Raw genomic sequence first — 27580 nt, forward strand, 5'->3', positions numbered from 1 at the left:
AGAAAGGTACAGAGGTGGAAATGTGACACTGTCTTTAGTGGGTAGTGAGGAGACCACTAAATGGTATGGATAACTTCTGTTGAAATCGGGGATCATTTTGTCTTCTTTTTTTTTTTTGGTGGTAGAGGGGGATCATTTTGAATTGGTAAATTGGGACTGTGTTAAAAGAGGGTTTTGAATGCCATGATGGGGGATTTGTATGTGATCTTTTACATGATGAACCGTTGACTTTTTTTTAACAGAACAGTGATGGGCTAGTATTTGAGGATTCCTGTGAGTATGGTTCACCAGTTTGACACACTGCAGCCTTGTGGTAGTAGACTTTTATTGGTGGGAGGAGGTGAGCTCCACATCCTACTCCTCCACCATCTTGATCACTCCCTAGGCTTTTATTAGTGTCACATTTTCACGCTTTCAGGAACTTTCAGGTCGTATGAAATAATATTTGTTTCCTTGTGTAAATTACTTTCATACCCATTAGTTTGGATATGGTACCACCCAACTTCCAGTCTACTACTCAGTGTAGAGAAGGAGGTAGGAGAGAATAATATCTAACATGGAATGGGTATTCAAGCCCTCTTAATGTGGGTGATCACCTGGGTTGGATAATGGAGAGAGGTGCATAATATAATATAGTCCTCACCTTTACTGTTAAAAGATAATATTGTCAGTAATTAATATAGTTTGTCTAATCAGATTGGAGAGTGCAAATGGCTTCCTTTTGTAAATTGTTATTGCTTTATTGACTCAAAGAAATGTACAGGTAACCTTTTAAAGTGTATGCTAAGTGTAATTTCTCAGCACATTAAATAATATTTAGAAGTCTGTCAGTTAATTGTTTAATAATCTCAGTCATTATTAGCGTGACCATTTCTCTTGGTGTTTTTTATTCTTGGCAATTTACTTTGCTTCTCATTTCTCCCAGTAGGAAAAAACAATCCAGTCTTTTAAGAGTGTCTACCTTTTAAAACTGTGCTAAGATACTCCATTCTTAGATACATTTTCTCCCCTCAAAAAGGCTACCGGTAGATAAAACTGGAGTCTGGTAGGGAAAATCAATTATTTAAAAATTAAAAAAAAAAAAAGCCAACAGACTTTTTAACAATACTGTTAAAATGCTAAGGAATCTATATGGGGGAATGTCTCAATTAGCTATTCTTCACTCGTATCCTTGGAGCAAAATGTGATTCAGAATTTAGGATTTTTCAGATTTTAGGAAGGTAACAAGGTTCACATAATACACTCCTATGTACCAGTACCCAGGGATCAAACATATTATTATTATATCTGATATAAAATATGTGAATATTCACTCTAGATGGGATAAATAGAGATCATAAATAGCCTGTTGAGGTCAGGTTTTGTTGCCAAAAGGTTACCAAAGAACTTCTGATTTATAGTGCTTTTAGAAATAGAATATTTTCTGCTTTATAGATGCCACTTCTGCCTTAATGCACTTTGTATGTAAATTACTTAAGGATGGTTATATGTAATCAATTTTATATTGATCAGCTGCTAATGTTTAAAAGCCAAATTGTTGTAGCTCCTCAATTGTATCAGTATTCACAGTTACAGATGGCATAGTGAGGTGGTTAAAGGGCAGATCCTGAATCTGCTGAGGTTCATACCTAGATGTCTGTACTGGGAAAGATACTTAAATTCTCTGTCCCTCCGTTTCCTCAACTATAGAAGTGAGAATACTAATGGGGCCTTGAAGATTATTTACCTCATAATAAATGCTCAGTAAATTTTAGATACTATTATTTGAGGTTTTTTTCAAGTTGCTTTTTGCCTGTGGTTTGATTCCATAGTAGGTTCTTCTTCTTTCTAGGAATATAAAATTGCTTAGAAAGTATTTGCTTATATTTGTATGAACAGACAAGTAGTTTAAATTTATATTTCATTATATAAGATATAAATATATATATAATAGATATGTATATATATATTTATCTACCTACCTATCTATCTATATGTATATATATAATTGTGAATAAATTCTCACAGAATTAGTTTGTATTCCTACCCAAAGGTATAAGAAACCAGAGGAACGGAGTCCATTGGTAGCAGCAATGCAACATTTCCTGCCAGTTCTAAAGGACCGTTTTATCCAGCTTCTTTCTGATCAGTCTGATCAATCTGTCCTCATCCAGAAACAGATTTTCAAGATCTTCTATGCTCTTGTTCAGGTAATTTTATAAAGTAGTTTTTATATGTAAAGTCAGTCTATCATTTGCCACCTTAAACAATGATAAAGAATTTCAGCATCTGAATAATAATTTCACTTGAAAATCTACATTAAGTGGGTAAATTGCTAGTCAAATATAAATTGCCAAAATTACAAATACATTAAAGTCTAACCAAGCATACTTTGCCAAATACACAAATAGCTCTAATAAATCTTAATTTATAAGTGGGCAATCTTAAGTTCTCTTAAACCATCTAATACTATTTACAAAATTAGTAAAATTTTCTTATGTCTTTCACCTTAAGAATTCACAAGTCTGAAAATCAGTTTACTGGATTAGAGTTTACATCTAACGTGTGCTCTGTTATGCCAAATATGCATAGATTGTTGCAGTAATTACAAAACCTATTCCTAAGCTTGATACAAAAATACTAATACTGTGGGCTTGACTGGCACACTGTAATGGGCCTTATTATCTTTGTATATTGTTCTAAATCTTCCTGGGATAAAAGATCTCACTAAAGAAATGGTTGTGTCTATAGTCTCAGTGGACTATAATTACTTATGAAACAGAGTTTTTGATTTGGATTAAAATTCTGGCTCTTTTTGTGCCACATAGCCAAAGAAAGATTCATCTCATCCACCAGGACCTTTGGTTCAATTCATGCCATTACTTATTTTTTTTTAAATCTCATTTAAATAGACCTGTGACTTTATTTCCACTAAGATTATTATAACTGACTCACTCCATTGTTTGGTTGGATTTTTCATGCCCTTGCTAGATCTTTAAAGATAATCTAATATCTTTCTAATGGCTGCTTCTTATATAATTTTTTAAAAAATGATTTGGATAGACAATGTACTGTTTTTTAATTGTTTTTCCCTCTAACTGGTAGGATCACAACTTCTAGATTATAAAAATAAGTTCTTTTTATAAATTATTCTAGGGCATAGGACCCAACTAATTTTTTGAGACTTGAAATCAAAATATAGTACTGTCTCATTTGTGAAAATAGAGGTCCTAAAATCCTAAATAGGATATTGATGTTGTGAGCCTATTAAGTGATGTGATTTATCCCAGGAACACAGGAATGGATCAAGAGTAAAAAACCAGTTTTTGTGATTAACTTTTATATTACACGAAAAGAGAGACCTGTAAACAATCTTTAAGGATGCCAGATAAAGTATTTGATAAAATTTAATAACCATTTCTGCTTTAAAACAAAACAAAACAAAAATACTTAAGAATCCTGGAATAGAAATTTCCTTACCTTGATAAAAAATGTTCACTAGAGGGCTTCCCTGGTGGCGTAGGGATTGAGAGTCTGCCTGCCGATGGCAGGGGACATGAGTTTGTGCCCCGGTCCGGGAGGATCCCACATGCCGCAGAGCGGCTAGGCCCGAGAGCCACGGCCACTGAGCCTGCATGTCCGGAGCCTGTGCTCTGGAACGGGAGAGGCCACAACAGTGAGAGGCCCGCGTACCGCAAAAAAAAAAAAAAAAAAAAGTTCACTAGAAATCACAATAAATATACCTCATGGTGAAAATCAGATACATTCCCAGTAATTTGGGAATAAGACAAGGATGCCCACTATCGGTGCCACAGTTCACCATTGTACATAACTAACCAAATCAGCCAGATGAGAAATTTGCCTATGTACTGAAAGAGGAAATGTGGACTGAATGAAGTACTTTTTGTAGGTTTTGTGAAGAGTAAAAGGAAGTTGGATTTTCTTTTGTAAGGATTTTAAAATATTGATTCTTGATTTTAATTTAGTATACACTACCACTGGAGCTGATAAACCAACAGAACCTGACAGAATGGATAGAAATTTTAAAGACTGTTGTGAACAGGGATGTACCTAATGTAAGTCTCTGTGTATTTCTTATATCACTAAGCTTAAATATTTAGTTACCTTTTGAGAATTTTAACTGATATTTCCTAAAACATTCTTTGTGAATTTATATTATTTGTGAGGCAGATTTTTCTAGATAGAGACACCATTTGTTTACATATGTGAATATATTAAGTGAAAAATTGTAAAGGGTTATTTTGTATATTATTAAGTGCTTGTATTATATTTTTGTTTATTCCATCCTAATTCTGTTTCTTCAGCTTTTAATTGAGTTCATAACATATGTCACCTGACATAGTTAGAAATTTTTTTTCTTGTAGTGAGAACTTTTAAGATCTATTCTCTTAGCAACCTTCAGATAAACAGTATAGTATTTTTAACTATAGACACCGTGTTTACATTACATCCCCAGGACTTACTTATCTTACAACGGGAAGATTGTACCTTTTCACCATCTTCTAAAACTTAACTGTGGTAGTCATTTCACAGTATGTACATACGTCAAATCATTATGTTTATAAACTAATAACAATATCAATTATTTCTCAAAAAGGAACAAAGAGCCTATAGTTGGATTTTAGGCTAATAATTTGTTAGACATGCATGAACAGGGGTAGAACTTGATTTACAAGTTGGTCAAACTTTGTAGTTAGTTATATTACTTGCTTTTTAAATAACAACTTCATAGAGCTATAACTCAAATACCGTAAAATTTACAATTTTAAAGTGTACAATTCAGCGGTTTCCAGTAGTACATACAGAGTTGTCCAACTATGTTATTTTTTTCACATATAATAACGATTTTTAAAATAACCACAATTTTTCTTTACTATCTAGTTTTCTAGAGAGGTAGGAAATTTACAATGCCTGAATCCCTAGTGTGTTTTAAGTACTTTTATATACTTTGCTTATTTAATCCTCAAAATAATTCCTTCTGAATTTATTTTAAACAGAGACATGGAAGGGTTGTGTAATTTATCCAACATAATTTTATTAGTGAGATAAGTGAGACCAGCCTCCTGTTTTGTAGTTTATTGCTCAAATTTTTATTTAAAAAAAATGCAGAAGAAATAAATAGGACGTTTCTTGCGTTCCATGGGAAACTAGTTTGATGTGTTATTTTCTGTACACGTTTAATAGGTATAAAATACAGCTTTAAGAGTTTTCATACTTACATTCTGCACCTTTTTTGGTATAATTTGTAATCATAAACATGCACATATAAGTAAACAGTTCAGTGGGTTATGAGAGTCATATTCACCAGAGTAACCATCACCTAGAATGTTTGCTGGTGGCTGGGTCTGGTCATCCCTACCATCACCATTCTCATTTCTAGCACCATAGATTAACTTCACCTATTCTAAAATCTAATAAAAAGGTAATTTTTTGTATCTACCTTCTTTTGCTTAATATTACGATATATTCATGTTGTGCTATGGTAGTTTGTTCTTTTTTATTGACAAGTAGTACCCCATTGTATGAATGTACTACAGTTTATTTATTTACAAGTTGATGGACATCTGGGTGGTTTTAAGATTTTAAGATTACAAATAAGGCTGCTATGAATGTATATGTTTACCTTTATAAATAACTTCCAAAGTGGTTGTACCACCGCTCTCACTGGCAGTGTATGGGAGTTTTGGTTGTTCCACAGTCTCATTTCTCTGTCTTAACTTAAAAATATGTCATGGATGTCTTAGGTCAATATATAATGAACCAATTCATTCTCTTAATGGATGTTGCATAATTAAACATCCCCTTGTTAATGAATGTTTAGTTCTTGGCAGTTTTTTTCTGCTACAAATGGTTTTGTAAATGAACATTCTCATACATACATATTTATGTATGTATACTAATATTTTTGAAACTGGATTTCTAAAATGAAATTTTTCATGCCCTTTTGATTTGAACTATACTAGTTTAAGCTACTTGCCATGACTTTGATTTATATTATTTGGATCTTGACTAAAATGTTTGAGTTTAAACTTTTATAAGACTTTGAGAAAGCATGTCCTTTGTAACTAAGTAGTGAAGTGAAGTGCCTCTTATATTTAAATAAGGGTTAATACATTTCCTGTTCTAGCCTTTTATTATGAAAGGCCATCATTGGAGGAGGATTCATGTTTCTGTGAGTCTGTTCTGAACTCACACTATTCCTTTTAGATTGTATTGTCTATCATTAAATAAATGTCTCTTTAAAGGAAACACTTCAAGTTGAAGAAGATGATAGACCTGAGTTACCATGGTGGAAATGTAAGAAGTGGGCTTTACATATCTTAGCAAGGCTTTTTGAAAGGTACACATTTCTCAATATATGATAATTTGAGTTTATTTTTTTCAAGAATTTGTTTTTTTTTTTATAAGTGCTGATATAAAGCATTATGAAGACATGATGGGCATTTGAATGTTCTTTTAGATATGGAAGCCCTGGCAATGTTTCCAAGGAGTATAATGAATTTGCTGAAGTATTTCTGAAGGCATTTGCTGTTGGTGTCCAACAGGTAAGTCTAAGATAATTTTTCCAAGTAGAAACATGACACTATTATGTTAATTTGTCTTGCTTATTTCTAGTTTCTTTGGCATTCAAAGATTGCATGTAGCAGTCTTTAACATTTTGAACACTGTAGTAGTTCTCAAATGTTATGGTCTCAGTACCTCCTTACACTCTTAAATTATTGAGAACATTGACAAGCTTCCATTTATGGGGGTTATACCTTGTGATATGTACTGTATTAAAAATTGAAACTAAATTTAATGGTATTAAGTTATTAAAAATAACAAACCTATTACATATTAACAGAATACATGTTTTTGTTAAAAATAATTGTTTTCCAAAATGAAAAATTTTTAGCAGGAGGAAATGGCATTGTTACACATTTTTACTACTTTAATGTCTGCCTTAATAAAAGGCAGCTGTATACCCGTCTACCTCTGTATTCATTCTGTTTCAATTTGTTTTAATGGAAGTAAATAAAGATAATTTGGTCTCAAAGATAAGAAGTTGGAAAAGGAAAGACTTTTAATATACTTTTCATATAATTGGGGAAATTTTTGATATCACACCAACATTTGACAATGGTATTTTCTTAAAGGTTAATTGTAATTTAGAGTTTGAAACTGTAACAATAAACATTTCATCTTCTGTTATATTAACATCCATTGCACTTTGAATGGGTCTTTTATCCATATATGATTTTATAACATACTGCCCTGGTCATTGGAAAATATTGACTTATTGAGTCTATGCCGATTTTCTAAATGTTTATAGATTTCCTTATGTAGTTTTAAAAAATTACAGTCATTAATATCACCATTGATCTCATAACTGTCTTTAAATATTGGAAAGCTGTCAGGTGGATCTAAGTAGTGGATGTAAGATTTTGAGAATTCTAGTTTTGCTTGAAAGCTCAAATTTTAACACCAGTAACATATTGTCAGTTTCCTTGGAGAGGCTCATTTTGTTCATTTTTGAGAAAAAAATCTGCCACACACAAAAGTCTAAATAATCATAATTTGTCTATCAGTTTTTCTTTCATGCTTATGATAATATTTGGTGGGAAAAGCTACTATTTCAGCTTTTCTTCCAACCATCGTACTTTGGTATGTAGCAGAAGTGCTATATGTATACTTCCCATTTATTAATATTTATATTTCTGGTTCACTAAGGACATTCCTAAGGAAAGTTTATTCTGCGATTATGTGGCTGTAAAGAATATGATGACTGCTAGTACACTTTAGTGCCACTCCTTTAATTCATGTTAGGAACCTGAAGTTTTACCATCACTGCTTTTGTACCATCGATGCAAATGTCAACACAGTAAAAAGGTCACATAATGTTTTAGCATTATTATGAAAATAGTTTTGACCTGTCAGACCTTCTGAGAGGTCTGTGGACCATATTTTGACAACTGCTATTCTCAAGTATCAAGTTAAATTAGAACTCTTGGCAGACGTTAAATAAGTAGGTGAATGGTTTGGGTAGGATTTGCCTAGAAGCTGATTTTAACAATATAGTGCTGTCTCAGAATATTGTGGTATGTTCCACAAGTAGCATATGGTTTTCTCTTCTTTTTATACTTAATCAGAAACTAGTCCTTTGACACACAGTGTTACTTCAGTTTGTTTATTTTAAATACTTTGGGAATAAATATGGTTCTCCAATACATAATTTAAAAAATTACTTTCTTTTAAAAAGAATATGGTGGTTATTTTATGATAATGACCTGGGTAAGAAGTGTCAGATGTTTTTGCTAGCTTGTAAGTGGTTAAACTTTCTATTTAAACTTTATTTTTTGATCAAAATTTTTTTTTCAAAGGTTTTATTGAAAGTGTTGTATCAGTACAAGGAGAAGCAATATATGGCTCCTCGAGTTTTACAACAGACATTAAATTATATTAATCAAGGAGTTTCTCATGCTCTCACCTGGAAGAATCTGAAGCCTCATATACAAGTAATAATTTTCTATCTGAACTATTTTTCTAGAAAATGTAATAGAAATAACATTAATTACCAGAAGGTTGAAAAAGTGCATTTTTTTTGTTGACCTATGTTACTTAGTCTAGTTCTGGTAATTGTACATTAGGAAAATGATGCAACATCCTGACCAACTTTATAAAAGGTATATTGTGGATATTCAGATTATTTTTTAATCTGAAACTGTTATCTTAAAATTTGCTTTTAAGTTCTTACTGTTGGATCATGATTATAGTTTAACATGATTAGCTAACATCATGTAATTTGGAATAGGCAGAGGACTATTTCACCAAATTACTTTTGAGGCTAATTTGCTTATGTACTATTTCCAATGTAATTTATTTGCTTTATTTAGAACTGTAGGGTTTGATGGACTAAAATTTCATATTGCATTTTCTCGGAATACTTAATTGCTACCTATGTACACATGTCTTACAATGACTCGTTGCACAGAGGGTAAGAATATGTACGTTGATAGTCGATCTGAGAATGCATTAAATGCTTTACTGAAGTTTGATGTTAAGCTTTAAAACAAACTGGAGAGTTACTTTTGTTTTAGCACTTAACGGAAATTTGAAAGTTTAAATTTGAAGACCGACTTATCTTAACTTTTAAATTGCAGGGCATTATCCAAGATGTTATTTTTCCATTGATGTGCTATACAGATGCTGATGAGGAACTTTGGCAAGAAGACCCCTATGAATATATACGCATGAAGTTTGGTAACGAATTTTCACTTTTTTAGAAACAAAGTATGTCGGTAGTTAAATTTGTATATAGTAAACTTTGAATATTAAGGCCTCACCTTAGGAACTGAAAAGCCTTCTGTTGTTTTAATGCAATTTATTCATTGTTTAGACTTTCAGGAAGCTATTCATTAGTTTTGGCATTTGAGAATGATAATCTTCATTTTTAGTAGAAACAAATACAGTAATGTTAGTAGTTATGATTATTGGATATGCTTCTGGCACATGCCAAATCTGTTAGAAATTCAAGGTTACAGCTTAAACACTAAGTGTCTAAACTATACTTTTGGATTCCACGTCAGTCATCATGTGTGTGGAAATGGAGACGACGCATACTGGAAGCTAGAGTCTGCATGGGACTAAAGAATTGTAATTTGGCTAATGTTGAGTATTAGTCCTTCTTTGTACCAAAATCTTATGTACTTTCAGTCATTTGTACTGTTGTGACCCCATTGTGAAAATTCTCACAGTAGTGGGGTTTTGTATGAAAGAAAATAATCATTGGGAGAAGTTGATGGATTAAGACTTAATTTGTACAGGAAAGAAAAGGAATTAGGCTTTTGCAAAGTTATATGGGGATCTGGGTTTGTTTTCATGCTTGTTTTCTGTGAAGATTTAGCAAAAATTTAAGGTCCTTTTTTGTTGTTACAGAGCATCATTTGCAAATTATGTTAAAATGTTTGTTGAAAAAACTGAAATTACTGTTTTCTGTATTAATTTTAAATTTATTCTCTAGATGTGTTTGAGGATTTCATCTCTCCTACCACTGCTGCCCAGACACTTTTGTTTACAGCTTGTAGTAAGAGGAAAGAGGTAGGTTATTTAATATGTGGATAACTTTTGCTTTAATACTTAAAATATGTTCACATATACACTTCGTTTTTTTTTTTTAATTTATTTTATTGAGTGTAGTTGATTTACAGTGGTAATTTCTGCTGTACAGCATAGTGATTCAGTTACACATACACATACATTCTTTTTCATATTCTTTTCCACTATAATTTATCACAGGATATTGAATAGATTTCCCTGTGCTCTACAGTAGGACCTTGTTGTTTATTCATTCTGTATATAATAGTTTGCATCTGCTAATCCCGAACATTTAGTTTTTAATGGTAGCCGTATAGGTCATTTTGTTGTCAGTGTTTTAAAAGGGTTGTTTGGATATCCAGTAAAGCATACTTTTCTCTTTTAATCTAGGTACTACAAAAGACTATGGGATTTTGCTACCAGATTCTTACAGAACCAAATGCTGATCCTCGAAAAAAAGATGGAGCCCTACATATGATTGGCTCTTTAGCTGAAATACTTCTGAAGGTACTTGTGTGTGTGTGTGTGTGTGTGTGCGCGCGCGCGTGCGTGTGCACGCGTGCATGCATGCACAAGCACAGTTAGTTTGTTTTAATGACAGCAGTTGAGATAAAACAGAATTGAGGTACAATTCACATACCATATGGTTTGCCCATTTAAAGTGTACAGTTCCGTGGTTTTTCGTATATTCAAGGAGCTGTGCAACCATCAACTCTAATTCCAAAGCATTTTCATCATCCCCAAAAGAAACCCTTTTATCAATCACTCCCCATTTTCTCCCAAATCTCCCAGCCCTAGCCCTAATCTACTTTTTGTCTCCTCTGTGGATTTGTGTATTCTGGGCATTTCATATAAATGGAATGATAAAACATGTGGTCCTTTCTGAGTGGCTTCTTTGACTTATCATATTTTCTGAGTTCGCCCATGTTACAGCATGTGTCAGTCTTCATTCTTTCTTTATTGCCAGATAATATTCCATTGTATTGATACGCTGCATTTTATTTATCCATTCATCAGTAAGTGGACATTTGTTTCTACTTTTGGGTTATTATTAACAATGGAGCTATGAACATTTCTGTACACATTTTTTTATGGACATACATTTTCATTTCTCTTGGGTAATACATACCTAGGAGTCAAATTGCTGGTCATATTTTGAGAAACTGCTAGACTGTTTTCCAAAGTGGCTGTACCATTTTATATATTCATTAGCAGTGTGTGAGGGTTCCAGTTTCTATGTCCTCATCAACACTTCTTATTATCTGTCTTTTTAAATTACAGCCATTCCAGTTGGTGTCAAATGGTACTCTCATTGTGGTTTACATTTCCCTAATAGCTAATGATGTTGGGAATCTTTTTATATGCTTATTGTCCACTGTATGTCTTCTTTGGAGAAATTTCTATTCAAATTTTTTGTCGATTTTTATATTGGGTTTTTTGTCTTTTTATTGTTGAATTGTTAGAGTTCTTTATATATTCTAAATACTAGAAACTTTTCATATACAGTTGACCTTTCAACAACACAGGTTTGAACTGTTTTTGGGTCCACTTAACACGTGGATTTTTTTCCAACAATAAATACTACAGAACTACATGATCTGCAGTTGGTTGAATCTGCAGATGCGGAATCACAGATATGCAGGTCAAATTGCAAATTAAATGCAGATTTTCAACTGCACAGAGTGTCAGCACCCCAACCCCCTCGTTATTCAAAGATCAACTGTTTGTGGTTTGCAAGTATTTTCTGCCATTCTGTGGATTATCTTTTTACTTTCTTGCTGATGTCCTTTGAAGTACACATGTAATTTGATTTTGAAATAATGTCCTCTATACTTTTTTGCTGTTGCTTGAGCTGAAGGTAATTCTTTTTGCATATGAGTTATCTTCTTTTCATGTTGCAAGACAATTGTAAAGTAGTCTTTTTTTCTTCTCAGAAAATTGATCTTTAAGGAAGTTTGTAAGCTTGAATATATCCCTTCACAGCCTAGGAACATCATGCTTTTGTGGCACACATTTTCTGGTAAAGAATGGCTGACTGGATTAGATGTATGTTTAGAAACCTCACCTTAATTGTACACATTTCGTCTGACTTCATAAGATCTGAAATTTGTTTTCACTTTAAAGTTAATAAATAACTATTTCAAAGTGTAAGTAAATATTTAGACAACAGTTCATCCTACTCCCAGAAACCTTGCTGCATATGATGCTCCACTGAATTCATCACCATTAATTTATGGGTATATTTTGTGTATCTTTCAGCTTTTCTATATCTGTCCACCCATTCTTCTCTTCGTTTATAAAGGGTAAATTACTTGGTTATTTGTTGTGTCTGGGAATCTTGAGTGAGTTCTCACATTCAGGTTTTTGTTTTAACTTTATATTTTTAAACTTTATACTTAGAGAAAATTTGCAAAAATAGTTCCCATTACTCTTCACCCAACTTTTTCTAATGTTAACATATTAGATAGCCATGCCGCAATTCTCAAAACCAGGAAATTAATATTGATATGATACTATTAACTAATCTGCAGACCTCTTTCACATTTGATAAGATTTCCCATTAATGTCCTTTGTTGTTTGGTCCCTGATCCAGTCCAGAATCCCACGTTGCATTTAGTTATCATGTCTCGTTAGTCACTTTCGTTTTTTAAAGTGTTGTCAATTTTTAATGTTGATCCTAATATGCAATTCAAGGAACTCTTCTTAAAAACTTGTTACCATTTAGAAAATATCCTATTTTAAGATTTACAGGAGTATCTTTAGATATCCAGATTATTACCCTGAGAGCAGGATATTTCTCAATCTATGTTGTATTGTTCATTTAGAACCTTTCCAGAGAGGTTCTTTCACTATAATAGTTTTATATTAACATTTTATAGTTATATTAATATAACTGTTTATATAAATAGTTTTGTAACAAAAAACGTTTAATAAGCTAAGGAATAAAATTAACCACTCTTCCCATTACTTAAACACCATTGATGTTAAGATTTGGCATAATTGCTTTCTAAACAAATGATGTAAAAGGACTAAAAAAATGTACCCAGTGATTTTTGATAGTAACGTTCGAGAATAAGAAAATGGATGTGGATCTTGTGGTTCATAATTCCAGAATAAATGTATGTTTTGACATCAGTAGTCATTTTTAAAACTTGTGTATCTGGCATTTGAGATGATTGTATTTGGAACTTTATTTTTACAGAAAAAGATCTACAAAGATCAGATGGAATATATGTTGCAGAATCATGTATTCCCTCTCTTCAGCAGTGAACTAGGCTACATGAGAGCGAGGGTATGTTTTAAAGCTGTATTGATTTATACATTTTATGTCTTGTAATGAATAACTGCTTGTGTGGACTTTTATATGGAAACTTTTAAATGTTCACTTTAAAGCCATGTTTTATTCTAGACTTTCGTATAAGTCTTTAAATGGCTGCTCATAATGTGTGCATAGTTTTCATCTGTGTCTGATAGCAGTGTCTGTCTGTGTTTTGCATTCAGGTCTTGCTATCCACACAAACATCATGTAGCCAAAGAGTAAGTTGGGATCATAGTACTGGTCGAGTGTTGTGTCTTTGGACATATCTACCACTGGCCAGCCTCCAAATTCCCACACATAGCACTTTGACACTAGAGATATTGTCACATGGTGGAATTTAATGTAATATACCTACAGTAACTCACTGCATTTTTTTTTTAAAAAAGGCTTGCTGGGTCCTTCACTATTTTTGTGAAGTGAAGTTCAAAAGTGACCAGAACCTGCAAACAGCCCTAGAGCTGACACGAAGATGTCTGATTGATGATAGGGAAATGCCTGTTAAAGTGGAAGCTGCCATTGCACTTCAAGTGCTGATCAGCAATCAAGAGAAAGGTAAAGGATTTGTATCTCAAAAATAGTGCAGTGTGCTTACGCATAATTGTACAAGGCATAATCGTAGAAACGTGATACATTGTCTTCCTTTTTATTTGAAACGATTTCTTGTTTACTCTTTGGTATATATTGTGTCAGGTTTTAAGGAGTTTTAGCTGTTTTGGCCAAAAGTTTTTTTCTCTGTCTCTTACAGCTAAAGAATACATCACACCATTCATCAGACCTGTCATGCAGGCTCTTCTTCATATTATAAGAGAAACAGAAAATGATGATCTTACCAATGTAATTCAGAAAATGATCTGCGAGTATAGTGAAGAAGTTACTCCTATTGCAGTAGAAATGACACAACATTTGGTATGTTATTTGAACCAGTCATTTATGCATTACTTAGATTACAGTATTTTCACAGAGCTTCTGTATGTCAGGCACCATTCTAAGCTCTTGATATATATTTTAACTCATTTAATTCTCACACAATCCTATGAGGAATATTCCTATACTGAGAGAATATGTGAGGTATAAGAAGTTTAAGTAATTTGCCCAAATTAGGAGGGGTGGGTCTGGGATTCACACCTGAGCTGTATGCCTCTACAGTGCAGAGCTGTTTACTTGTACTCACATTGCATCATGACTGCCTTGTTTGTGTGGTTTCCTGGATTGCTTTGGACCAACTGAAAGATAGAGATAATCGCTATAAATAGATTTTTAAAGTGAAATTTGTGTAAATAGTTATTTCGTAGTTGACCTTTGTCTATTGTACGTAGCCCTGAACTTCTGAGAATTAACAACATAAATTATTTAAGGGTAATAGAAAATATGGACATGTACCCAACAATTATCCATTCATATTCTCTATACAATGGTTTACTTGGTGCAGTTTGTATTCTTGCTAAATACTGAGGTTTGAAGAATCTAACTCTTGGTATTTGCTGTGTATATTTTTAACAGCTGATTTTGAAGTGGGTAAAGACATTTGGATAAATATAGTAGTGTTCATTAAAAGTATATTGCATTATAAAAAGCTGATTATTATGATTCCTCATAACTAATGACTTTGCTCAGTTGCTCAGTGTTTTTCAAAATGATTGAATTCAATGGCAACAAAAACCTTGATGACTAGTATTTGGGCATTGTCAAATGTTAGCCAGTAATTTAAATAAAAATATTCATAATATTAAGCACTTTCTATGCCTTGCCCACAGTATCTATGGAGATGTCAGGAAAAAGAGGTCAAGTAATCTGTTTAAGGTGACCTAGTAAGTCGCAGAGCAGTACCATTGATTATAGAGCCCAAGCTCTTAAGTAATATTAGTTGATTTGGAAATGCTGATCGGTTGTGCTGTCCCAGTGAGAACATTTTAAAAATTAAAAGTTTTAGACAAAAACGTGTTTATACTGCTTTAATGGCAAACCTTAATTACATTCTCTTGAATGTAGGCAATGACATTTAATCAAGTAATCCAGACTGGGCCAGATGAAGAAGGAAGTGATGACAAAGCAGTTACTGCTATGGGAATCCTGAATACCATCGACACACTTCTTAGTGTAGTTGAAGATCATAAAGAAGTAAGAAAATGATCCAGCGTTGTAAAGGTTTTAGGGAATTTCAAGCCAACTGTTCTATGCTTTTTGGAGGGCTCTGACTTACCTATTCTCTGGTCATCTTCTCACATACCTTGATTTTGCTATCTGTTAACTAGTACCCTTGTGTAGGTACCTTACAGATATTTTAGAAGGAATAGGAAGGAGGTATTTGTATCACCGTATCTTTACCCTCAAGGCTCTGGGTTTTGGCTCCCTCTTAGGGTTACCTTTTCAGATCCAAAATTATGGTGATTCCTAGGAAAACATATTCTTCCTGGTTTTCCTTATTAATAAAATTTTTTTTAGTTAGGGTATAATACATATAACATATACCACCTTAACCGTTTTTAGGTGTACATTTCAGTGGTATTAAGTACATTCACGTTGTGCAACCATCACCATCATCTTCCTAGTTTTCTTCTTTTACTATTGTCTTTTGGAAAGGTAAGCGAATTGTAATCATGAATATTAAAAGTGGAATTATTTAAAACATACAGAAAAGAGTAAAAAACATAGAAAACTAACCAGTACCCCTTACCCACCACCTAAATTTATTAGATTTTTAACGTTCCGTGGTATATCCTTAGACTTCCAGTAAGAAAAATTTTCAGATAATGTAATTGAAACCATTAGGGCACCACTTCTTAATCTCATTTCCCTACTTCCTTCCCTTAGAAGTAAGCATTGTTCTAAATTTGGTGTTTATAATTACAATGCAGATATTTAAATCCATAAATCATGTTTTCAGATTATCTACAAACTGCCTTTTGCAACCTGAGAGTTACAGTAAACTTTCAGATTTTCTTTGTAGATTATAATTGGAGATAGCTAGAAGCCATGAGGAATCCTATAGCTACCTTACGGTTAACAAATCAATTGCTTACTATATTTGAAGAGTTGAAGATGTATTGAGTATATGTATTCGAAATGGATATCCTGCTTCTATATCTGATTAGTAAATTTTTGTGTGTGTGTGTGTGTGTGGTACGCGGGCCTCTCACTGTTGTGGCCTCTCCCGTTGTGGAGCACAGGCTCTGGATGCGCAGGCTCAGCGGCCATGGCTCACAGGCCCAGCCGCTCTGTGGCATGTGGGATCTTCCCGGACCGGGGCACGAACCCGTGTCCCTTGCACTGGCAGGCGGACTCTCAACCACTGCGCCACCAGGGAAGCCCCTGATTAGTAAATTTTATCTCATTTCCTCTCCCCCACTTTTTAAACATTCTGATGACTTCCAGGGATTTGGGATCCAATTGAGGACCATACTGACAAAAGGGGAGTGTGTATTTTCTGTCTATCTTGTATGACTTGGGGGCCTAGCTCACTGTTATATAAAATGGAGGTGGCTTAAAAATTATTGGGAGTGGTAGGAATAATGCCTTATTTTAAATAATTTTTCAGTAAGCTACTGATTTACATCTCAATTACACTCTATTATATCTGGCCTGAATTAATCTATGTTGACACACAAAAAGATTTTAGTCTCTGCAGAATGATGTGGCTCCTTTATTTTCATACTTACCTGCATTTTTCCAGGAAATTTTTTTTTTCCTTTACTTTATAGGTAAACTATGCATGTTCTTTCTTCGTCTCATTGTAATGGTGTTTCATTAAATTTCATACCTATATTGATTCATAATTTCATAATATGAGTCATTTCGAAACAGGTTTAAAATATTAATTTGTTCACAATATTGACTTTACACTGAAATGCATTGAATTATTATACATTATTTAATAATTCATTCAGTGTGCTACAATTCCATATGATTTTTTTCTTCTCTTTTAGATAACCCAGCAGCTTGAAGGAATCTGCTTACAGGTCATTGGAACTGTTTTACAACAGCATGTCTTAGGTATATATCTCTGATTGTGTTAAGAATACAATACTATTTCATATGAGCAAGCATTGTCCTAATGACTCAGTATTCTCTTTTAGAATTCTACGAGGAGATCTTCTCTTTAGCACATAGTTTGACGTGTCAACAAGTGTCTCCACAGATGTGGCAGCTACTACCTCTGGTATTTGAGGTTTTTCAGCAAGATGGCTTTGATTACTTTACAGGTAAGTCAAGTCATCATAGAAATACGAAGGATTCCTCTCCATTTGTATTCAATTTTAGTGTATCACTTGAATACAAACTTCTGAATATTCTAAGTGTTTTGTTGTTTGGATAAGTTATCAGTAGCAATTAGTGCTCAAAAGATGACCCATTATACATTTTGATTTAGTTATCACTTGAGATTTTTTTCTTTAACACAGATTCTTACCTTCTGCCCCCTGTCAGTCTTCTTTGTATAATCTTTTAAGTGCTAAATATGAAGGAATGCACTTTAATAATAGCCTCATGTTTATGTTTAATTATAAGTGAATAATTAAAAGTGAACTTTAGGGACAGAACATTCAGACTTGCTTTTTTTTTTTCTGAGATTTTTTTCAGAAACACAGCATATATGTTAGTAAAGATACTTAACTGATGCTTTTTTTATTAATACAGATATGATGCCTCTGCTTCATAATTATGTAACAGTTGATACAGACACACTTCTGTCTGATACCAAGTACCTTGAAATGATATACAGTATGTGCAAAAAGGTAGGTCACTTTTAGTTAATATAAGCATGTGAGGCTGGTGCTATAAAAAGTACAAAATTGTGAAGAGACGTGGTACCACATTATGGTGAACATATTATATGGGTCTGACAGAATAAGAGCTTTAAGAGTTATAAACTGAAAATGGCTTTGATTTCTAGATCTCTCAGTAATGGCTTTGACAAGTATTTGTTTTATGTCTGCCCTCTGACATTTAATTGGAGTTATAAATGTTTGGGTTTTGGGTTTTTTAAATAAATATATTTATTTATTTATGGCTGTATTGGGTCTTCTTTGCTGCGTGTGGGCTTTCTCTAGTTGGGGCGAACTGGGGCTACTCTTTGTCGCAGTGCGCGGGCTTCTTATTGCGGTGGCTTCTCTTGTTGTGGAGCACGGGCTTTAGGCGCACAGGCTTCAGTAATTGTGGCTCGCGGGCTCTAGAGTGCAGGCTCAGTAGTTGTGGCGCCCGGGGCCAGTTGCTCCGTGGCATGTGGAATCTTCCCGGACCAGGGCTCGAACCCGTGTCCCCTGCACTGGCAGGTGGATTCTTAACCACTCTGCCACCAGGGAAGTCCCAACACCAGGCATTTAAAAAATGATTTCGCTTTATGAAGTTTTTAGATGTGTTTGTCCTCATCGATGTCATTCCTTTCTGAACACTTAGTCACAAAATAATCATCTAGTTATGTTATTATTTATTGCCAAATTATATTGTTTATGTTAATACTCTGGAAACAGAGATGTCTATACCATCTACTTTCCTATTCCAAAACCCTTATCCTTAACCCTTACATTCCTCTAGTGCTAATGAGCACATCAAGTCCATGCTTTTATTTCTTGTCTGGAAACAGCCTTTGCCATCAACAGATTGCCTCTACTTCCTGCTCATCTCACTCTCCATTGTCAGTATGTTTTTAGACATAGTGGTTGTCAACTTGCTATGGTCCAGAATGGCACATGGGATGTGCTTTGATTATGTAGACCAGTATTACAGACGAATAACTCCAAATCCTACGGGTGCTTTAGACTATAGTCTGTACAATGACTATTGCAGTCACTCATATTAATTAGAATACCTTAAATACTTCAGCAGCTATAGACTGATTCAAGGTTTTGTGACGCCTCCTTGCAGTTTATATTTTGTATTGATCAGGTTCTTACAGGAGTTGCAGGAGAAGATGCAGAATGTCATGCAGCAAAATTGTTAGAGGTCATCATTCTGCAGTGCAAAGGGCGTGGCATTGACCAGGTCAGTGACGCTATTAATGATTTGTGTTGGAGGATTCAGAGAGGGAATCTTTCCCTTCACTTTTTCATTTTGGGCATTTGTTCTATATATTTTGTATGTTGTTTATTATGACACCTAGATAACATGTTAAAATTGTTCATTTAAAATTTAACCAATATTTAATAATGATTGTATATTTAATATGTATGGAAATATGACTGGCAAGTTTTATGGCTACTTGTTATGCAAGGTAAGTTTTGACAAGATTTTTTTTTAAGTATATTGTGAGAGTATTGTTTGCCACCCTATCACTTTGCAATAAGATAGATTTAGTCATTAAATTTCCATGGTCAGTTTCAACAGGACTTTGAAAATCCATCTTTATTGAGACATAGTTGAAAGATAACGTTGTATAAGTTTAAGGTATACAGTGTGATGAGTTGATAAATGTTTATATTACAAAATGATTACCACAATAAGGTTAGTCAGTAGGGATATTTTGAATCCAATATTGCTATTGTGGTGGGGCTCTAATAGCTCAGTGAGGACCAATTTTTCTCTAAAATTGGATTTCCCACTGAATTGGCTCAACAGTAAAAATTGGATCATTTAATGGAAGGGGGGTTAGTTGAGGCAACAAGAAAGTTAATATGGGTGGGTAGTTAACGGCTGCTTTACTTACAGTTTTGGAATGTTTCGCTGTCTTTCTCTACAGTGTATTCCCTTATTTGTGGAAGCAGCTTTAGAGAGACTGACAAGAGAGGTGAAGACAAGTGAACTTCGAACAATGTGCCTGCAAGTTGCCATTGCAGCTTTGTATTATAATCCACACCTACTTCTCAACACCTTAGAAAATCTTCGCTTCCCTAATAATGTTGAACCAGTTACAAATCATTTTATTACACAGTGGCTTAATGATGTTGATTGTTTCTTGGGGTAAGTGACATATATTGGATCTTTATTTACTTTGTAAGGAACTCTGCAAAATCTCTTTTAAAGGAAAATAAGGAAATATTTTATTTTATTTTTTAGGCTTCACGACAGAAAGATGTGTGTTCTGGGCCTATGTGCTCTTATTGATATGGAACAAATACCACAAGTTTTAAATCAGGTTTCTGGACAGATTTTGCCAGCTTTTATTCTTTTATTTAATGGATTAAAAAGAGCATATGCCTGCCATGCAGAACACGAGAATGACAGTGATGATGATGATGAAGCTGAAGATGATGATGAAACGGGTAAGGGATTTGCAATGGAGAAAGCCAGTCTTATTACCCAGTTAGAAATATCACTGGACTTGTTCTTTTAGCCCTTCTCCTAAAGAAATGTGGGATCATAGCCAAATGCTTTCATGTTCATTCATTCATAGAACTAGAGTGTAAGGTCCATGAAGGCAGGAACTTTCAGCTGTATCACCATTATGTAAAGCAGTTCTAGGCGTATATAGTTCCAGTGTTGGCAGGTTTTTTGTGTGTGTGCTTTTATATATATATATATGTGTATATATATAGAGAGAGAGATATATATAATTTATTTATTTTTGGCTGTGTTGCATCTTTGTTGCTGCACGTGGGCTTTCTCTAGTTGCGACGAGTGGGGGCTACTCTTTGTTGCAATGCACAGGCTTCTCATTGCAGTGGCTTCTTTTGCTGCAGAGCACGGGCTCTAGGTGCGCAGGCTCAGTAGTTGTGGCTCACGGGCTCTAGAGCGCACAGGCTCAGTAGTTGTGGCACATGGGATTAGTTGCTCCACAACATGTGGGATCTTCCTGGACCAGAGATCGAACCCATATCCCCTGCACTGGCAGGCGGATTCTCAACCCCTGCACCACCAGGGAAGCCCTGTTGGCAGGTTTTTAGTGTTGGTAAACATCTGTCTATTAGTGCTAAAATCTAGCTATATCTACACTGTAAAATTAAGTTAATTAGATGTTGGCTAATACATTTCACCTGTAAGACAGTATAGACTACAAGAATATAAACTGATAGGATGTTGTTTAAAAGAAATTATTGTAAAGGTTTCAAAATATAACACTTGCCATTTTTGTCTTTTATCATTTACTATCTTAGCCAGCTAGGCTTTAAAAAAAAAAAATCTCATAAAAGGTATTCTGTGGATATAATAAACTATTCTACTGTACTGTTGGTATTTGATTTGGTATATACCATAAGTCTCAGCACACCAAGTGCTGGTTCTCATATTATGCAGTCCTTTTTCAGACTTCTAGTACTAACAGTTGTGGTTAGTTTTCTTAGATTTCTATGAGAATTTTTTTTCTGTTTATTGCTGAATATGTATTTTTCTGTTTATTGCTGAATATGTATTTAAACACCAATTCCTGGAACTCTTCCTTGAATTTATTCAGTTGTGATTTGTAATTCACCAACAATGATCACTGTCACTGAGTTACAGTGAGTAACAGAATATTCCAGTGTTAACAAGTGTTAACATAACCTTTTTATGACTTGGCAGAGGAACTGGGGAGTGATGAAGATGATATTGATGAAGATGGACAAGAATATTTGGAGATCCTGGCTAAGCAAGCAGGCGAAGATGGAGATGATGAAGACTGGGAAGAAGATGACGCTGAAGAAACTGCCCTGGAAGGCTATTCCACGATCATTGATGATGAAGATAACCCTGTTGATGAGTATCAGATATTTAAAGCTATATTTCAAAGTAAGTTAACTTGTTATATGTAATTCAGATAGCTCCGTATGATCCATTTTCCTGAATCAATTTGTTCTTATTTACATCTGCCCCTTAAAGAAGGGGTTTTGGGTATATCAAACCCAAACTAAAATGTGATTTAGGATTGTTAGGCAGAGTAACCAAAGTTACTTCTACTGTTGCCTTAGAGATTCAGTGTATTTTCCTCATCCTATTATTTTGCTTTTATTTAGATTGTCATTTTGAAATATGCACGTCATAGGAAAATTGTATAGTTCAAAAAGTTTATACAACGAGTTTGTTTTTCCTACTTCTAATTTCTAACCTCCCAGCTTTCCCCAGAAATATCTACTGTTATGTCTGTTTCTTATGTTTATGTATTTGTGTATCTTTTTTTTCCCCCTGGCTAAACCCATGCTTACCTGTCTGAGAATTTGACCATTTATATAACATTTATGGTCTTGGAATCTCTATTCTTTTCTCCTGTTTCACAGTGTGTGGCTACGGAATACTAGGTGCCAGTTTTTGTTTTTTACATCTGTGTTCTTTAACCCAACTTAAGAAATTAGAATTGGCACTATATTTGAACATCCTTTCCCTCCAGAGTTAACTACTGTGCTATTTTATCATTCCTATGCATTATGAACGTTGGTGTAGAATAAATTCTCTGATAACCAAAGCATTAATCTTCCAAGCCCATGACAAAGCAATTGTGATGCAAGCTTACAGAAACACAAGGAATTGTTTCTGAGCTACATGGCAGACTGTAAGGATTGATTGAAGTGCCAAGAACTTACTGACTGGCTTTTGTCCATGACTTTGTATTTTGTATACTTAAACACATGTTAATCCCTAAAGGATGGTTTATTATAGAAGGCTCATCCACAGTAAATGCAATAAAGTAGAAGTAGAAAATCATGTTATAGAGAACATTTTTAACTAAATACTGCAGAGCACCTTTCTGTGGAAAGACAGTACATATATCTAAGAAAGTGTTTTTTTGAATAAGCAATGCAGAATAAGCAATGCAGAAAAAAATAAGTTGCTTTAACTCTTAATCTTTTAAGGGGTTTGGGTTAACTTTATTTCTAGTTTCCCTAGTTTGTTACTTATATAACAATTGGATTAGGCTCTAAATCCTTATTTACTAGCGATAAGAATTATGACTATGATTAGATTTTTGAGGCATAATGCTAAACCAGAATTTTTTTTCCCCCTGTATCTTTTTTTCACAAGTAATTTAAAATACCTTAGATTATTATTGGGAGAATATAAACTAGATCAGAATTTCAGTATTGGAGGTGGAGTAGAGGGAATAGAACAGAAAAGAACTACCAGGACTCTCTTATTGCCCTTTTTTCCCTTGTTTTCTTTTTGATAGCTATACAAAATCGTAATCCCGTGTGGTATCAGGCTCTGACTCATGGTCTTAATGAAGAACAAAGAAAACAGTTACAGGATATAGCAACTCTAGCTGATCAAAGAAGAGCAGCCCATGGTATGTTAATTGACCTCAACCCCTCTTTTTTTTTTTAATATTTATTTTTTAATTTGGCTGCACCAGGTCTTAGTTGCGGCATCGGAATCTTTAGTTGCAGCATGCAAACTCTTGGGATCTAGTTCCCTGACCAGGGATCGAACCTGAGCCCCCTGCATTGGGAGCGCAGAGTCTTAGCCACTGGACCACCAGGGAAGTTGCAACCTCAACCCCTCTTTAATGCAATTAATGACTTTGATACAGCTTTAAAATTTAAATTAAGTGATTTAAAATTACATAAAAGCTACAGTTGTTGGAGGTGATAAGAAATTCATTCCAATCTGTAGAAATGAAAAAAGGAATTTTGGTTTTGGCCATAATTTACTGATTTTAAGTATAGTTGAAGACTACTTTCAGTGTGCAGTAGCTTTGATAAGGTCGCTAAATCTCATGGGGCTGGTTTGATAGTAGAAAATTCCATTAAAATTGTGAATTTTAAAGTTATGAAAACTGCAATTTTTTTTGAAAACTGCAATTTTTAAAAACTATATTAAAGACATATCATTTCTTTTCATCGTTAAACATTTCAGTATGCCTTTCAATACAGGATGTTTCAGATATTACACAGCCTAGTAGTTTTCTAGAGGTCTTAATACTGCGTCAGACTAGTTTTATATTCAAAGAAGGTCCTCCTTATAAAAAAGGCACAGCTTTCTAAAGTATTTAATTTGAATTTGCCTGCATTAGATTCATTAGCTGTAATTACCTTTGGAGATTGGATCCTTCTGATTTAGTATTTGACTCAAAATAGAGTAAAGATTTTTCTTTTTAAACAATGCAAAGTGAAAGTAGGCTAAGAAGTCTATAGCATACAAGAGAGTTGGTCTTCTCTACATAATATACTCTTTCTTCTATACATTTGGAGGGAGAACAGAGGCCAAAGTTTGGAACTTCCTGGCTAGTACTGGTGGTTAAGCTATTGTTAATGTCTGTCAATTCCTTCTTTTCTCCAAAGCAGTAAGGTGATCGAATGCTCTATTAAACATTCACATATTTGTTTTTCTAGAATCCAAAATGATTGAGAAGCATGGAGGATACAAATTCAGTGCTCCAGTTGTGCCAAGTTCTTTCAATTTTGGAGGCCCGGCACCAGGGATGAATTGAGTTACCACTTTCCTGCAGTGTGATTGTAGTGAAGAGCTTGTGTTCCTCCTAGTAGCGGTTCCAGAACTGGTTCATGTTATCCACTCTAAACTAATTGATGAATAGATGGACAAAAAAAAACCCAGGAGGTGGGACCTGATCATGCAACTTGGCACTGAAAATGAATCCAGAGGAATTTTGGCGGGGGAGGGAGGTAACCTGGGGGGCAGGGAGTATTTTCTTTATTTTTTGAAGAAAGTAAGATTCTGACTGAAAGTTCAAGTGACACTGTGGAAATCTGCAACAAGAGGGGATGTCATGAAGGCAGCTTTTCTTTTTCCGAGGAAAAAATAGGCATGGGCTACAGGACTATTTAAAATGTCTCATTTACAGTATAAGCTCAGAGGTAGATGTAATTTTTACACCTATGAGTATTTGTCCGATTTCTGTCTCTTCCTCACCATTGGGTATCTATTCTTTATATGTAAATAAGATAAGGTAATCGATAGCCTTATTCAATCTTCATCATTTTCATCAAAGATTGTTCCTATGTAGGTTATTGGACATTTATTGTAGCACTACATAACTGATTAAAAAAAATCTGTAAATGAATTAGCACTTTCATATTGAAACAAGCCTGCTAGCCTATGTATAAAATAGCAAAATGTTTGCTGTTTATAAAAAGATGGGATGTAATGGGGTGGGGGGCAGGGGTAATTTCAAGTTATTAATTTAAAAATGAATTAGCAATTTTGTACCTGGTGACTTTGTGGTGCACTCACCTCTGATAGTGACTTGAATTCGGTATGTTAAAAGGGGTTAGTGATATTTCATTGCTGCTAAAAATGGCAACTCCCTCTGTGTCCTGTTTTTTCTTAAAGCTCTCAGTGTACAAGTGGATATTTGGATACAAGACCTTACTGTAACAAATAGGAAAGATGATATTTGAAGCATGTAAATTGGATATAAAGTTCTACTCTTAAAGAGTTGATAAAAGAGTATGGCTAAACATCTATATATGCAGTCTATTAAAAGAACTTAATTCGGCTTTTATGTCTTCATTTGATTGCAGTTTTTTCCTAATTATAAATTTTTTCCTCATTGATCTGTTTTTATGCTATACCTAGAAAGAACACAAAATGTACACTTTTAAAATTGACATTTAACACCTGCCCACCTCCCTTTTCCCATCTCCTCTCCCCCTCTTGTTGATGGTGGTATCTGGTCTTAGATAGGCTGAAGGCACAGGGTTCCCTCCAAAAACCACTATTGATACCACTGCAGAAACAGGCCAGCAACAAGACAATGTAGAGAGGTTGGCTTGCTTCCCTCTCTTCTAACTGCATGTTCAAAAATAAGCTTTTATTGATATTAAACATCTGTCAGAAGAGTCATACATTGGTTTATTTTTTATATACATTATACACACAATATTTCAAATTGAAAGCAACATCTCAGTGGATTCAAGACTATTAAGTGCTGTTGTCAAAACAGACCAGAAAATTTATAACTGTAAAAATGAAACATGCACACATTATTTAAAATGCATAATGAAGAAAACCCATTGGTGTTGTGTTTTTCTTGTATGCCAGTAATTAAGCCACTACTGTTGGCACTGTTTGGTTTTCTATTTTAACACTGAAGGAGTGAAAGTATTTCCTATATTTATGAATTTACTATGAAAATCTTGGCAAAAAAAGAAAAAAAAATGTCTGTCTAAAATGTGTGGGTGAAAACTGTTAATCAAGTGTGTTCCTAATTTGTTTCCCCCCAAGTTGGACACCATCTGTAAACCCTAGGTTGCTTCAGGGGATTTCACTATTATATAAAATCAGTAAAATTAAAGTGGAGTAGTTGTATATATGCAACATTGTGTACAGAGGGGAGATACTGAATAGTATTAAACATTTTCGTCTTCCTTTACCTTTTATCCCCTACCTAATATCTAGTCTACTTTTTTAAATTTCAAACTTCACTGCTCTTTGAATTGATAATTCCAATTTTCACATTGTTATTGGAAACCATATCTAATAAAGGTTTTAGTTATTCCCATGCACAGTATGGAAATTCTCGTTTGCTGAGGTTTTGTTTCAAGAAAATGTATTGGCATGTATTTGAGAACACGTTTTATTGTCTCCTCTGTCATACAGTCCAAACTAATCTACGTTTATGGATTTTTGAAATGAAAGACCTTAAAATTAAACTATATTTAATATTAAATATTGTTCAGATGGTAGTTTCTAATACATCAAATATATACCTCGATTATTTTCAGTATTTCCTTAAATATAACATCAAATTAGAGTTTCTTACAGATTATGGATCTTGATATGTGTCAGTGTTTTTAAATAAGGTTATAGGACTTTTAGATAACTTTTCGAGAGTAGTATTTATAAACTTGTAATTAGTTGCATGTAGATTTTATTTATTTATTTAACATACAGCCTTTCCCACAGTTTCACTAACCTATAACTTATTTTTTAATTTATACAAGTTAATTCTGACTTTGGGTTTCAGTATTTTGTCTTTTTTAATGGCTGACATTAGCATAAAATCTTCACTTTTTTGTAAACTTAAGCCATCCATTTTTATAAAAGCTATTCGTTTATCAGTATTAAATAAAGGATGTTAATCTATTTCTCTGCAGGTAACAGAATGGTGATTACTAATCTACACACCTTACCAAGATAGTGGCTGCTGTGTTCACCTCTAGAAGAGACCAGAGTGTAGAGCAGGGGTGGCCATACCGCAGCCCTATGGCTATGTGCTGCTATTCAGTCCCAGATGTAGTCCCTGAAGCAAGCATGAAGAAAAAGTCATTAGGAATTGTATTAATATAAACCGTGTCTTTGGGAAGATCTAGCACAATGATTTAAGCATAGTAGGCATTCCATAAGTGTCTGTAAAATGAATGACCTAAAATTACATTAAAGCATATTGGT

The 27580-nt window shown here is 34.0% G+C and overlaps 1 protein-coding gene across 1 annotated transcript in view; it reads left to right on the forward strand.

The window, feature by feature from the left end:
• The window catches only part of IPO7 (importin 7), a 47099-nt gene extending 20199 nt beyond the window's left edge, over positions 1-26900 (forward strand). The window contains exons 5-25 of the mRNA XM_082661047.1: positions 2033-2189; positions 3966-4055; positions 6246-6340; positions 6461-6545; positions 8361-8495; positions 9141-9240; positions 10001-10077; positions 10465-10581; positions 13277-13366; positions 13780-13945; positions 14139-14299; positions 15383-15511; positions 17317-17383; positions 17467-17592; positions 18026-18123; positions 19274-19369; positions 20064-20284; positions 20381-20586; positions 21821-22027; positions 23400-23516; positions 24562-26900. Coding sequence (XP_082517173.1) covers positions 2033-2189; positions 3966-4055; positions 6246-6340; positions 6461-6545; positions 8361-8495; positions 9141-9240; positions 10001-10077; positions 10465-10581; positions 13277-13366; positions 13780-13945; positions 14139-14299; positions 15383-15511; positions 17317-17383; positions 17467-17592; positions 18026-18123; positions 19274-19369; positions 20064-20284; positions 20381-20586; positions 21821-22027; positions 23400-23516; positions 24562-24659 — 2638 coding nt within the window. The 3' untranslated portion in view covers positions 24660-26900. The remainder of the gene's footprint in view (positions 1-2032; positions 2190-3965; positions 4056-6245; positions 6341-6460; positions 6546-8360; positions 8496-9140; positions 9241-10000; positions 10078-10464; positions 10582-13276; positions 13367-13779; positions 13946-14138; positions 14300-15382; positions 15512-17316; positions 17384-17466; positions 17593-18025; positions 18124-19273; positions 19370-20063; positions 20285-20380; positions 20587-21820; positions 22028-23399; positions 23517-24561) is intronic.
• The last annotated feature ends 680 nt before the right edge of the window (positions 26901-27580 follow it).

Source organism: Grampus griseus (genome assembly GCF_964374135.1).
Source record: "Grampus griseus genome assembly, chromosome: 8".
NCBI classification, from domain to species: domain Eukaryota; kingdom Metazoa; phylum Chordata; class Mammalia; order Artiodactyla; family Delphinidae; genus Grampus; species Grampus griseus.